The sequence below is a fragment of the Colius striatus genome, chromosome 1, assembly GCF_028858725.1.
Source record: "Colius striatus isolate bColStr4 chromosome 1, bColStr4.1.hap1, whole genome shotgun sequence".
NCBI classification, from domain to species: domain Eukaryota; kingdom Metazoa; phylum Chordata; class Aves; order Coliiformes; family Coliidae; genus Colius; species Colius striatus.
The window spans coordinates 86,825,765-86,840,642 of NC_084759.1; the positions used below are offsets into that span (position 1 = coordinate 86,825,765).

A 14,878-nucleotide genomic window follows, 5' to 3' on the forward strand; every position below is an offset into this window, starting at 1 on the left:
TCCATTTTGGCCGGTTCACAGGATCTGTCTATGCCCCTAGAATGGTTCAGCCATGCATTATGAGGCTGGTGAATAACAATAATAAAGGAAAAAACAAGAATTCTAATTGTTTGTTGAAAAATTGGCATAGAATTCTGCAAAGTAGAAACAGGCCTCTCCAAGCAACACTGGGTGTGTTTCTCAATTAATTTGCAAGTCATATTTTTACTGTTTTTAAACATGCTTTTCAATTCATGCTGTTGATTTGGATGCAGTTCTAGGGAGAGATGCTTGAGATTAAATTGCTGGTGCTCTGTGCTATGTGGTAACTAACCCTCTACTATGCAGAAGAGAACATGCAGCTGGGTTGCAGACAGCCAATGTTTGAAAGCTGTAACAGGAGAGCATCCTGGGTTATCTTGCTGCTTCTGTGATGGAACTACTCTTCTCTGCTGTCTTTACTGTTGACCAACCACCTTTTGCTGAATGGCACTGAAGCTCTCAAAAGGCAGACTGATACGTCCTCAGTTATGTTGGTTGTCTGAACTGCTGTGCTCCTAGATCTGTTCCTTGACACCCTTCCTGCTTCAGTTTTCCAGCAGCAGAGCGGGGAGTTGTGATTCCTAACTTTCTTTAAGCAACGAGGGTAACAGCGGCCTCATGTTTCCTGTGACCTAGGACAGCCACTATATTAGAACCAGATAGCTGTACCCAGCCAGGCCCTGCTGCAGCTGCATGAGAAATGCTGAGGCCTGCATTAACTGGAGAGATAAATAGGAAAGTGGAACAGAGTGCAACTGAAGAAACTCATGTTTTCCCACTCTCTTCCTTGACCCAGGACAGGGGGATCTTGAAGAAAGGTCAATCGCTGTTTTATCCTTGAAATTCTCCAGTATTTAATTAGTGACACAATGAATAGTGGTGCTCGTTGCATTTGACCAACTGTGTAGCAGCACTGGCTGTTCTCAGCCAGCCTCCCAGCTACAGTAACAGTTGTGCCCCGTCTTTTTCTGCAACACTTCATTTGCAGCTGTGTCTGAAATTTGCCTCTTCTGAAGACGTGTTTAAACAGAAGGATATTTTGTACTCAACATTACACTGAAGTACAGCATTGTCTTCTTTATCAGTAGTGTGATTCATCAGGAATAAATACAGCCTTCAATTTCTGATTGGACTTATTGAGTGATCCACAAAACAGGATGTTTTCATGGTGCAGAGGCAAAGAGCAAGCCTCAAAAACCTCAAAATTTACATGTTAAAAACAAGTAATATCAATGGGATCTGTAGTCATGTGTTTTACTCAAGATTACACTTAGGTACCACTTTCCAATTAACTGACACAATCGTGTTAGTATTTGAGCTGAGTGTACACACACTGTTGTGTTAATATGAGCACAACACAACACAATATAATTGTGTTAATATGAGCAATTTGATGACATGAAGCTGGACAGGTGCATAGACTTGCTTGAGGGACCTGGACAGGCTGGAGCAATGGACCAAGGCCAATCACATGAGTTTCAATAAGGCCAAGTGCCTGGTCTTGCGCTTGGGCCACAGCAACCCCAGGCAATGCTACAGGCTTGGGGCAGAGTGGCTGGAAAGCTGCCAGGCAGAAAACAGCCTGGGAGTGTTAATCGACAGCCTTCTGAACATGAGCCAGAAGTGTGCCCAGGTAGCCAAGAAGGCCAATGGCATCCTGGCCTGTATCAGAAATGATGGTGTGGCCAACAGGACTAGGGAAGTGATTGTTCCCTTGTACTTGGCACTGGAAAGGCTACACTTTGAATACGGTGTTCAATTATGGGCCACTCACTACAAGAAGGACATAGAGGTGCTGGAGCTTGTCCAGATATGGGTAATGAAGCTGGTGAAGGATCTGGAAAACGAGTCTGATGAGGAATGGCTGAGGGAGCTGGGGATGTTTAGCTTAGAGAAACGGTGGCTGAAGGGAGACATGATCCTGACAGGAGGTTGTAATGAGATGGAGGTCTGTCTCTTCTCTGAATTAATGACTGTTAGGACATGAGAAATTGGACTCAAGTTGCACCACGGGAGATTTAAATTGGGGATTAGGAAGAACTTTTTCACTGAGAGGGTTGTCAAGCATTGCAACAGGTTGCCCAGGAAGGTGGTGGAGCCACTATCCATGGAGATACTTAAAAGACACGTTAGATGAGGTGCTGGGGGATATGGTTTAGTTTAGTGATGGGTTCGGTAGTGTGAGGTTAGTGGTTGGACTCCATATTCTTAAAGGTCTTTTCCAGCAAAAATGATTCTATTATTTTGGGAAAATGTGCTTTCTAGAAAGTACTATACAAGATGCTGTTACAGCATGAAACACACTGCATTAGCAACAGTATCAGAAGTACTCCAGGAACTAGTTTGATTCCTTGAACAAAGTTTTCAGGAGATATTAAAAGGGAGGTTTTGTTGTTTTAGTTTGTTAGTTGTTTGGATTTTTTTTTTAAAGAAGGATTTACTTAACAATGCTCATAAGGAAAGCAGACAGCTGTGCACTTGGAGCTCAGTTTTCCAAGCAGAAGGAGACTCCTCTGTCTTTGTACCTGCTATCCTGCTGTGGCTTTAGGTGTTAGCATCATCTGAGAAAAACACAAAAAGGTGGGCACAACATTGCACTTAAAGGTCCCAGAAAAATCCCAGCCCCTATCTTTAATTAAAAAAGATCAAGCTTAAGGAGTGAACTTAAACATCATGCCATGCAGTAAGGTATCATTAAATTGTGAAATTATCTCCAACATCTTTCTGCTTGAGTGAGTTGTCCTGCTGAACACAGACATATACTTTTTTTTTTTTTTCCCCCAGCATTTTTGAGTATTATAGCTAATTCACAAGCTCCCTCTGCTGGGCTTCCAGCATAGGAGATATAAACAAGTTCCTTTTAGGTTATTTGTACACTGAACCTTTTTTTTTTTAATAGCTTATTTTGACACGTTCTACAGCATCAGAAAAGGTACGTGATCAAATTCACATGAATGGTTTTTTAGAAGCATGACACAGAGAGGTTTGATGTATTAGATGTACATTAAATCTTTTTCATACACAAAAGGCTTTTTTTCCACCACAGTTTAAATGTTACCTCCTAAAAGTACTAATGCATCTGTAAAAAGATGTTACCTGGCATTCAGTAATGCCTTCTGTTACTCACATAGGGGAAAGAACTCTAAGACAATAAATACACATATTTTTAAATAATTAAAAGCTTACAATCCTCAAATCTACTCAATACACTGTGCAGTGTCATGTAGCAGTGGTTTTAAAAAGGCAAGTCGTGAGCCCAGGGGCTTGTATCAAGCATTCAGAGGAATGATGAAATGCTCAAAATGTTATCATAATCAGAAGCAAAAATCAGCTCGTCCTTCTTCTTCCTGTCTAATCATCAAAGTCAATATTTCTGTCTACAGTTTTTAAACACATATCTAGGGCCTAGCACTATCATAATCAACATATTACAAAATCTCTCGTAATAGATTAAATGGAGTTCTGAAACTAAACAATCTCAGGCTGAGAAACACTGTAACAGCAAAAAAAAAAGGATGGTGTTCTGTGATTGCTGTAGACAGGTCACATCTTTAGAGACTTTTAACAGGGATTTACTGAATAAAGTACTTGTCTTAATTCAAAAATTTGTGGAGCTTCTCCCTTAATGGGAGGAGGCATATTGTCTGCAGTGGCACAGGAGAAAAATTGAGAGACTTTGGAAACAATCACAGTGGCTTTTTTTTTTTACACTAAGTGGTACTCCTAGGCACAGGCAGTAGTACAAATACTAAGTATTACAGTGCTGCTTAAGCACTGTGCATAAAGTAAAGGGTATATGGGAATGCAGCTGCCACCAGAGTCAGTAGAACAGTTATTAAACAGCACACGGCATCACTGGATAATGATTTGAAACAGAAAATAAAGAACTCCATCGACCAATTGATAAGAAATGGCAGGGGAAATGCAGAATGCATGTATTTTCCAGGGTTTGGTCTATTGAGACTAAGATGAACAATTCTAAAGTGACAGGGTATGTTGTAGTGTCTTTAAAAATACAAAAAAGAGTTAGCTGAAGTATTAAACCACCAGCAGTACATCTCTTGGCATCAGTAGTCTTTTGGCTAAGTACTGATGTGATAAAGAATTATTTTACCTACTGTGTAGCCAGCTCATATTAAATGACATTCAAAAATTTTCTCAAAAAAAACCCAAAGATATCTCAAGCAGAAAATTTTATTTCAGGCTAGCATATTCTCACCTTGGCTTTGTTCTCCATCAAAGCATCTGACAGTTTCACCAGAGACATGGTATCAATATGCATTTTTTCCTTTCAAAGCCTTGGGGATGATCAGTCTATTTCTTTGCCATCCCTAATTAAACATATTGCTTCAGTAATTCCCAGGGGCAGGAGGTATTGTGACTATGCTGAAATGAAAATTAGCTTTGTAGAACCACAGCTACACCGTCTGTGATTATGATTAATGTGGACTATGACTGTTGCTTGGTTCTTTAGTTTTGAGCTGTTTTATTAAAAATATTGTGAGGGCATACAGAGATTAGCCACAGATTTTATTTCTTGGCAAGGTGAAAGAAATCCGAGGAGGTTTTAACACAGATTTGGTTGAAATACAATGTAGCAAGCTGACAGAGATCTTCAATGTGATTTCTGATCATTCAACCTTTGGAAGGCCACTAATAATGATGGTGAGGGTCTCTGTTCCAGCCAGCCACTTCCTAGAATAAGGATCAAATACAAATCCTTCATATTTCAGTGTTTTGAAAAGCAGACAGCAGCCCTGCAATGACTGTGGGTTGAGGCCCTTGCTAAGAGATATTTGGAGTCAGTACAAAAAGTTTCTTACTTGGCTATTAGGACACGTCTCCTACCTGCCTTAAGTGTACAGGTCAGTCCAAGTGACCAGAGGGGAAATTGCTTTAAAGACATATAGGTTATTTTCTGTTCCATTATCTTTGGTAAGGTGGAGGTGTGGCAGAACGGATTGATTTCTATCACCCATTCCAATCACGATTTTAAATAATAATTGTGCATCTAGCTTGCATGTGGGCTTTTCTACATTCTGAAAAAAAGTGGTGATATTCTTTAGCATATTTCATTATGCCAGCCAAAAGGGTATACCCTATATTCAGTTAAGTAATCATAGTGCTTAAGTGTTTAAGGTTTATGTGTTTACTTTATATGAAAAAATGGAAACAATGCAGTTCTTGCTAGTTGATACTTCTTTATGCAGCATTGTGCAAGGCTGGATTTCTCTACAAGTTTAAATCCATTTCAAATACACAATCAACATTCTAAAATAGTCACTAATTTAATTTAAAAATTAAATGCACTGAACATAAAAATAAGCTCAGTAAAACATGGTTTGTATTGAAAGTTGATTTATTAAGCAAAGGACCCATTACACACAGGAAAATAACAGATTAGGATTTTTCTAATCAGCATGCCTTCGCATTTCAGAATTACAACTAGGAGATCTTATCCTGAATTCCCATTTATTTTTAAAGGGTCACCTTACTACTCCTTTTGCAAAGAATACGATTTGGAAGACTAGATTCCAAATCACACAACAGTAAAAAGAGAGCTCTGGAAAGAATGCAGTGTGTGTCTCTGATCTCCTCATTTGCTGAAGATTTAAATTGTTTCTTTACATTCAATGAAGGTAAAACAATTAGTTTAAAAATGGATGGAAATCAGTGAAGTCTCCAGATGTGAACAGTTGTTTACTTCCACTTCAGTAGCATTAAAGAACACTAATCAAGATCAGAAGTAGCTGGCTCTCCAGGCTGTATAAATATCATAGTCTTTTGGAGCAGCTGTAAAAATGCCTTTTTATCAGGGAGTAAGGTAAGATACACAAACAAGACTTAGTTTTCAGCAAGTTCTAAGTGACATTAATTGTCCATAACATCTTTTGTCTGCTGAATGAGAGAAGGTAGTATATAATAGATGTTTCCTTCACACTTAATGCTAACAATATTTTTTAAACTTGAAGAAGTAATTGTAAATTCTATGATAATACAAATTATATCAAACCCAAATGTGTTCAGAAATATTTTTAAAGATGTTATCTTGATATTCCAGTCAATTTTAGGGTTACAATGTATTTCTACAGACTTTTTTCTGCCTCTTTTTGTCTATATGATTTCTTGGTTCTCTTTTCCTAAATGGAAATGTGTTTTTGCAAAGTACATCTGCCATACAATCTTTCTCTCAAAGTCAAAACTCTTACTTAAATTAAATTGTTTTAATGACCTAGTTATTGGTCAGTAATGTAGAGGGTGTGGCAGACACAGAGGAAATTATGGATGATTGCAGTGAATTGCAGGGTGTTAGACCTATAGCTAAAACCTGTAAAACCAATTCCTCACTGAATGCTTTAGATCAGTAACTTGGGAAAGTTTGTGTCTGGTGAAATACGTGATTTGTCAATCTTACATACTTTTGACACCACTAAGAGTAAGGCATTAGTCATTTTTTAGGACTGCATTAAAAGTGGTTGTTGATCTGTTCACAGTGATAAAGTCTCACTGAGGAGTTAGCCTCTCCTCACAGACAACTCTCTTGTGCTTCATTTTACTTCTCGTTTTCTTGAAGTAAGAAAGTCTGGTTGTTTTACAAAGATGTTTCTGACTGCACATATGCAGTATTGATTTTCAATAAAATTCAATACCTTCTTTCATGCTTCTTCTTTTACATAGTCTGAGAAAAATCTATCTAGCTCAGTCTGTCCCAGTAATGCCTGTAATATTCACTTCATCAGTAGGTCTGTTTTCCTTTGTATTCTTCTAATATCCCTTCTGGAGGCTGTTGTCCGGCAGCTTGCCTACTGCTTGCTCTCAGATTCCATTGGACTGATGGATCTCTGGGAAGGAAAGGCAGGGGCTCTTAGTGGATCTCTTTTCACCTTTGCAGCTACAAATTTGCCATTCACTTTCCTCAGACAGGATCATAGAATCATAGAATGGTAGGGTTGGAAGGGACTTATAGAGATCATCTAGTCCAACCTGCCTGCAGAAGCAGGTCAACCTAGATCAGATCGCATCAGGATAAAACAGGTTTTGAGAAACACGTGAATTTCCTGCTTTATGTAGGGAACTCTTGTCCTAGCTCTAGCTGGGATAGAGTTAATTTTCCTCCTAATATCTGGTACAGGCCTGTGTTTTGGATTTAATATGAGAATAGTGTTGATAACACCCCAATGTTTTGGTTGCTGCTAATTAGTACTTATCATGACTTAAGGATTTCTCACTTTCCCAGACTCTGCTGGCAAGGAGATGCACAGGAAGCTGGGAGGGAGCATGGTTAGGACAGTTCCCAAAGGCTATTCTGTACTCTGGAATGTCATGCCCACTATACGAATTGGGAGGTGGTAGCAGGGAGGGGAAAATCGCTGCTCAGGCCCTGGTCGGTGAGTGGTGAGCAATTGCATTGGGAATCCCTTTTCTTTTCTTGGATGTTATTTCTCTCTCTGTGTTACATTCTTTTTAATTATAATAATTATTATTATTATTTTAGTTATTGAACTGTTCTTAACCCACAAGTTCTGCATTTTTTTCCAACTTTCCCCCTCCCAATGAGCGGGGCAGGAGGAGGACTGAGTAGGCAGCTGTGTGGTGCTCATTTGCTGGCTGAGTTAAACCACGGCAGCTCTTAATAATGATGTACGTTACGGCACGCTGGTAAGATTAAAAGCAGTACTTTGTCTTGTGCACCAGCAAAAAAAAGCAGTCTTGAAAAACTTCTAAAAAAAAAGACAATTACTATGATAGACTTGATGTTTGGTTTGGTGTTTCTGTTTAGGTGCTGACCCCAGCACAAATAAAATCAATTTGCCTGGCCATACTCGAATCAGGAAAGCAGTATGCACTGAGGAAGAGGAAACCATTCCCACTCATGTATTCCTACTATGGAACAGAGTATCTTGGTAAGTAAAAAACATGAACTACTTTGAAAATGATGCTGTGTGGAAATGCTGAGCCAGTAGATGCTTCAGAAATAAAATACATAAAAAATACAGTGGGATTTCTCCTGACTGAGTTGGGACTATCCAACCTCCTAAAACTGCTCAGTGGGACTGGAGCTGGAGGGAAGGAATGATTCTGCCTAGCACTGGAGAATGCAAGAGGTACCTGTGCTACCCCAGGAGAGCAGAAGGCAGCAGCTTCGTATCCTCTTCTCCTTTCTGCCTTGATAAATCTGCTCTTGCCAGATGGAGGCAGTAAGAATTGTGGTGCCACTGCCTGTGTGGAGATTACCAGAGAGAACTGTCAAGGGATGTTATTTGTAAGCTGCTGTTTCCACTTGCAGTGCGGTTTTGGCCATAGCAGTGCAATTCAGCCTCCCCAGGGGTGAGTCAGCTCCTACCCATTACAAACAGCTTAGTTGGAGCTCATCTGAAGCAGCAATGAAGGGTCATTAAAAGAGCAGGTCCCTACTGGGTTCCTCAAGGCACAATATCACACCGCAGAAAGCACAAGACTGGGTTGCAGACATTAGTGATTTCTCTGGCAGGGGGGGTAGTGGTAAAAGTCACTGAATGGTGCTGCTCTACGGACCCTGGCAAGTACAGACAATGCTTGCTCTGAATTTCAGGTTTTAGCTGACTGATGCTGTCAATTAGTAACTGGGAATACCATTTATGGTCCAATTTCAGTTGGGGTTCAACAAAGACTTCAGAATAATGGTCCATATTAGTAGTGTGTTGAGAAAAATAACATCTTGAAGTAGTATTCAGTTTAGGTTCAGTGTAACTTCACACACTGCATTTCAGTCACATCAGAGGGACAGCAGACAAAATTCATATGTATTTTTGCTTAGCCTGGGGAACTGGAAAAGACAGAAATAGTAACAAATTATAGTGTCATGTACCTGAAAAGCTTTACTTCAAACATATATACATAAAGAAGATGGAAGAGCTGTGGACTTGAAAAAGAATTCGATCTCAAGAGAAAGTTGCCATGAAATGGAGGTACAACCTAAACCTGCTCTCTCCTTTTGACTGTTGCTGTTCTTTACAGGTGCAGCACATGGGCTTTCATCAATCCTCCAGATGTTGCTTTCCTATTATGAGTACCTGCAGCCAGCAGATCAGGAGCTTGTGTGGCAGAGTGTTGATTTTCTTATGGACCAAGAACAGAACAGCAACTGGCCTCCTGAGCTGGGAGAGACCATCGAGCGGGAGAATGAGCTTGTACACTGGTGTCATGGAGCTCCAGGTTCTTTTCCTATTGGTTCCTGTGCGACTTGATCTAGGTGAACCTGCTTCTGCAGGGGGGTTGGAGTAAATGATCTCTAAAGGTCCCTTCCAACCCCTACCATTCTATGATTCTATGCTATGAATAGCCAGATGCTGATCACGTTGCTTTTCCACATTAGATGATTCAATGTAGAAGATAATCTTAGGTTAAATGTGACCAATTTTGACATTTTATGAGATGCAGGCAAACTATTTTGTCCTTTTCTTCCAGTTAAGAGTGTTTTATTTATTGCTGAGGCAGCTGGGAGAATAGAGGTATTTTCTGCCTTAAAAACATAGGGGATCACAGCTGAAAGAATTCTGGTGATCCTGAATGGTATGTTTTCTGCTCTTGCTCCTTTTCCTGAAAAGACCTCAAAAAATGGTAACACCTGAGTCAAAAGACAGCATATGCTGGACAGAGAAGTAGTATACAAAAGAACACTGATCTGTGAGTTTTGGGAAGGCCTTCAGAATAGATTTTCCCCCCTCCTATCAGAATCAAAGTTTAAGTTGCACTTATTACATGGATAATGCATAAATTTGACTGAAGTATTTTCATCTGAAGAGGCATTTGTAACAGAAAAAAAGGCATTCTTTTCTGAAAATCGCTCATAGAAAATTGCTTTTCAGAGGGAAAGAGAATCAATCCTTAGTTTGAGCTCATGAGGTAAGGCTAGTGTCTGTCAGTTCAGAATCTAATCCTATACCTTAGCAATGTTGACAAGTAATGCTGTATATTGAAATTGCTTTTTTACCTCCAGGCAGAATTTTATTGCCAACTAGTCATATTGGCTTCATAACATGAACCTAGAAGGTTACAGAAAAACTTGTTTTTAAAGGTGTTCTGTTTAAATTACTAAGAGTATATTATAATTGACATCCCTTAAATGTGTTTTCTGCTGATGCATTGTCTTTTTGTTGGTATGATTAAAGAATAAGCTCCTTGCTCTCGCCCTCTAATGAAGTGAAGTGAAGTGAAAACAGCTTTTGCTTACCAACTTTTTTTACTTTTAAGAGTTAAAAAATTAGACCAGCCAGGTGATGAAACCTGCAGGGAAGATGCCCTCTTTGTTTCAGTATCTTGAGAGTGGCTTTTGACTTGGGTTTAAGTGTTAGTGGAGGCATATGCAGTGAGACTCATTCAAAGTGACAAAATCCCAAAGAGTATAAAGACATTACTTTGGGAGATATTTGAAGACATGCAAGTTCATTAACTGCCATTGTTCTTCTCCAGAAAATCTTGTATCCCATCACTGTTCTTGGGTAATAATGGACATTTAGCTTATAAGAACACTTTCCAGCTACTTCTGTGTATTATTTTCAGACAACAAGCGAGCTATCTAAACATTTCCTTAGGCATTTGATTTGGTTATGTCTCATGTGCATTCTGTTAAGGTTATTAAGGTTACCATGAACTGATCTGTGCGGTGCTCTGTTGAAAATTATGATTAGTTTACTTGAATTCCTTCCAAAAATAAGATTTTTTTTTAACAGAAGTTAGTATGCATAACTGTTCATAACCAGAAGAGAGTAACATGGGCCCTACTGATCAGAAGACAAGTTTCCTTTCTGCTTATTCAGTAAAGTATCCCTTGCCAATGTAAGACATTACCTCACCCATCCTTGAGTCTCTGTCAGTGTAAATAGGTGAAGTGAATGGGGATTCAAAACCAGTGGAAGAGAATGCTAAGGGTTTACCATTTTTAAAGGAAAAAAAATGATAACTGTTTTTAAGTTACTGAAGAACTAGGAATTTGAGAGATGTAGAGTAACCCCAAAGTTCAGTCATGCATTAAAAAGACTTAAAGTGATGTTGTCACAGTGTGTGGATAAGTAGATCTTACCATATGCTTTCTAGCATACCAGATACTCTTCCCTCCATATGTAACATAGAGATATGTAATGCTGACATGTGTAGAGCATGAGACTGCAGGGTTTTTCTAGTGTGTTAACCTTTATTTTATTAAGTGTTCTACAAAACCTTTGGCCTGCTTATTACAGAAGGCAATCTCACTGCTATTTTCCTAGGCATTGCATATCTGTTTGCCAAAGCTTACCTGGTTTCCAAGAAGCCTCAATATCTGGACACTTGTATCCGGTGTGGAGAGCTCACTTGGCAAAAAGGCTTGTTGAAGAAGGGACCTGGAATATGCCATGGAGTGGCTGGTAGTGCTTATGTGTTCCTGCTGCTGTACAGGCTCACTGGAAACTCAAAATACATATACAGGGCACAAAGGTTAGCATTCCTACCTTTCTGCATTCAGAGTATTACCAGAGTTTCAAGAACATTTATAAAGCTCTCAGACTCTATGATTACTATCCTTGGATGTAGCCTGAGTGTTAAAGCCTCAGGTGGAATTCTAGCTCTGAGCTGGGGAGTACGCACGCACTGAAGGGAGCCCCACAGTCCTGCTTCCAGGCTGCCTGTGGTGGATGAAGCATCAGGGTCTCCCTCCCTCCCTCTCTGCCTACCAGTCTGCACACATCCAGAGGGAACTGGGGTGGATGGGAGGCACGGTGCTCAGACAGGTCTCATCCTGACATGAAAAAGAAAACACGCTGAGGCTTTGAGTGGGAAGAACATGCTAAAAAAAAAAGTGGTGTACCCAAGTGTAGGAGCAGAGTAAAATGTGATTTTTGTTCCAATTTTTCAGAGCATTTAGTGCTTTCCTGTGGCAAATAAGCACAGGACCTGCTTTGCTGTTGTTACACAGTTTTTTAATGTATTGTTCCCATCTTTAGCCAGTTTGATATTGTGCTGTTCAGCTTAGCTAGCGGGGTTAATTCCATTTTTGTCCTGATACAAGCAAATACGATTCACTGAAAATTCTGTCACAGTGCTGCAATTATCTGTAATTTTATTTCTATAATTTACTGTGCGTGTTTAAAAGCATACTATTCAATGTTTGTTGCTGTTTTCCTTACAGCTTAGAATAATGAGGGTAAGTTGTATAGTAAGTAATTAGGATGACTTATTTTCAGCCATTTGTTTTGAAGCGAGAACATTTTATTTCTGTAGGTATTTCAGCCTTACAGAATTTGATACATCGATGTGAAATGTTTGGACCCCACTGAAATAACAACCAAGATAAAAGTTATTAAAAAGTATTTGTCTAATGATGTGTCGTACAGAAATCAGAAGAAGTCTATAGCTCTTAAACTAACACAACACTTCTTCTAGATCTAACGGACCTCAGTTTCCTGCAGAAACCAGATAGTGTAAAATTTACAGATAAGGTTAAATAACGAACATTCAACTTCTTTTGAGAGTTGAACGTTGTTAAAGTCATGCTTTCAAACAACAAGTAGATGTAGAGGGATATCAAATAATAACAAACTCTTTTTCTTTTTTCCTCTTAGGTTTGCAGAGTTCTTATTTACAGAAGAATTTAAGGCTGGCTCCCGGGCATTAGAAAGCGTATATAGTCTGTATGAAGGTTTCTCGGGAACTGTGTGTTTCCTGACTGATTTGCTGCAGCCCAACGAAGCTGAGTTTCCTCTCTTCAGTGTCTTTGTCTAGAAAGTAACATTCTCCAGGGCCACATCCTGGTGGCGGTGGTAGAGAGCACCTGCGGTTTCACTTATTTGTCAGGAGAGGCTATTTACAAAACAAGCCAGTGGTACCACTAATGCTAGCCTTAATGCAGCTGGGAGTCAGAGAAAAAGAAAACACACTGGGGCTTTGGGTGGGAAGCACATGCTAAAAAAAAAAAGAGTCAGTGCAAAAAATCTGGGGGAAGGGTTCTAATCTGATATGGTAGATATTTAGCTGTAAGGAGATGCAATATCTAATTATTCAAGTAAGAGAGAAAGAGGCATTATCAAACTTTCCATTTTGTGGTTACACAGGAGGAAAAAATGACATGGCAATCTAGAATTATTGGGACATACAAAGAAGAAAAAGTGATGCATCCAGTAGGTTTTAGAAAGAGACCTGCAATAACAAGTCATCATGCAGCAATGCACTTATCAGGGATGGTGTTACAGACACATCACCACGCTGCACAAAGGCAAAATCTGGGAATTTATTTTTTTTTCCTAAATCACATCCACTAGTTCCAGCAACATGTCTTAGAAATACCTGTATCTTGGAGCTTTCTCATCTTCATATATGTATAATGATAGTTATGTAGATAGCTACATATTCAGCCTGCAGTTTCACAGGTTCATTTCAGCTAGTGGGGTTTTGTGTGTGTAAATGAGAACAGAATTTGTCCCTTCCTTTCAGAGCTCAATCTGTGGTGAGGAGCTGGCCTCCTTACTGATTTACTGCAACTGTGTCACTTCTTGTCAATCCTGACATAGGGAGGACGACTGGAGCCACAGAGAAGACTTGGATAAAAAGTTCTATAGCAAAGAGACAGCAGGCAGAGGCTTTATTCGCAGTACAGCATTACTAGATAAGTATTGTTCAGTAGTACAAAAGCTTCCTTTAAAAATTAGTTTCTTTTAGCAACATTCTGAACAATGTCTGTTTCAGAGAACGGAAAATTATTTTCCTTGAATTGTTCAGTACAAACATTGCAAACTGAATGCAAACCTTGGATGGCCTACTGATCTTAAGAAAAACCTGATAACAAAAGTCAAAATTACTTCTTTTCCTAGTTAACAAAATAATATATATATCCAAATTATTTGTAGCTGTAGAAATAAATGGGTTGCTCAAAACACTAGCTGCACTAGGACTTAAGGTTGCAATTATGTGCAGTTTTATATGTATCATATATATGACATGGTACTTGAAAGCTAATGAAAACGCTAATGTAGATTTCTACCTAAAAAACCCTATAAAATCTTTATCAGTATTTAAACTATATTTACTATTATTCTTATTTATATGGGAATAATGTAACGTAATTACCTTTAAAGACAGATTGGGAAGACCAGTGTGTCAAAATTGAAGTTAGGGTAAAAAAACTGACCTACATGCACTGCCAAACAATGCAGTCTCTCCTTCTGCATTCTCTGCTGGAGGAGATTACAATTTCTTTATTGTTAATGCCTAATGGATTAAAGTTCCCATTTAGTTTCAGTTGGCCTTGATCGGGCTATAAGTTGGAGCCAGGTCTTGCAATCCTTCTGCATTTTAATATAGTAATCCCATTCCTATTCTTGCCACTGTTATTTTAATGAGATGTCTTGCATTATTATGAGCTGCAGATTAAGATTTCAGCTATTTTTTCTTGCACTGTGCTGCTCTAATTGATTGCTTAATCATAAAAGTAACCATATTTCATTATTGAATGAAGCAATACAGTTCTGTATCAGTTTATGAAGAATTTAAGGAATATTTTGGGGTGAATAGAAAATTCAACATACATTTTTTTATGTTTTCTATTTGTGGGATAGGTGGTCTTTTAAGAAAGCCATTTAAGTCCCCTTACTGCTCTAAGAAGTGAAATGTGTACAGAATGGAGGATGTATTTTGTGGGGAGGTATAAATGTGAGGCTAAATCAACAAGGCAACAGAGGTGTGCCCATGCCCTTGCAAGCCATGTTGAAATGCGCTTGTTAGATCAAAGCAAAGTCAATTGTCAGTAGGGAAGATCCTAAGTCCATTAGGATTTTTGTCTAATTGCTTCCTGTAATGCAGGTGGCTCATGTATTTCAGAACTGGAACCTTTTTTAACAGATGTTTA

At 39.0% G+C, this 14,878-nt stretch overlaps 1 protein-coding gene across 1 annotated transcript in view; it reads left to right on the forward strand.

The window, feature by feature from the left end:
- Positions 1-12,820, forward strand: part of LANCL3 (LanC like family member 3) — a 35,006-nt gene extending 22,186 nt beyond the window's left edge. Inside the window, exons 2-5 of the mRNA XM_061988600.1 lie at positions 7,802-7,925; positions 9,019-9,216; positions 11,268-11,475; positions 12,600-12,820. Coding sequence (XP_061844584.1) covers positions 7,802-7,925; positions 9,019-9,216; positions 11,268-11,475; positions 12,600-12,759 — 690 coding nt within the window. The 3' untranslated portion in view covers positions 12,760-12,820. The remainder of the gene's footprint in view (positions 1-7,801; positions 7,926-9,018; positions 9,217-11,267; positions 11,476-12,599) is intronic.
- Positions 12,821-14,878: the final 2,058 nt, after the last annotated feature.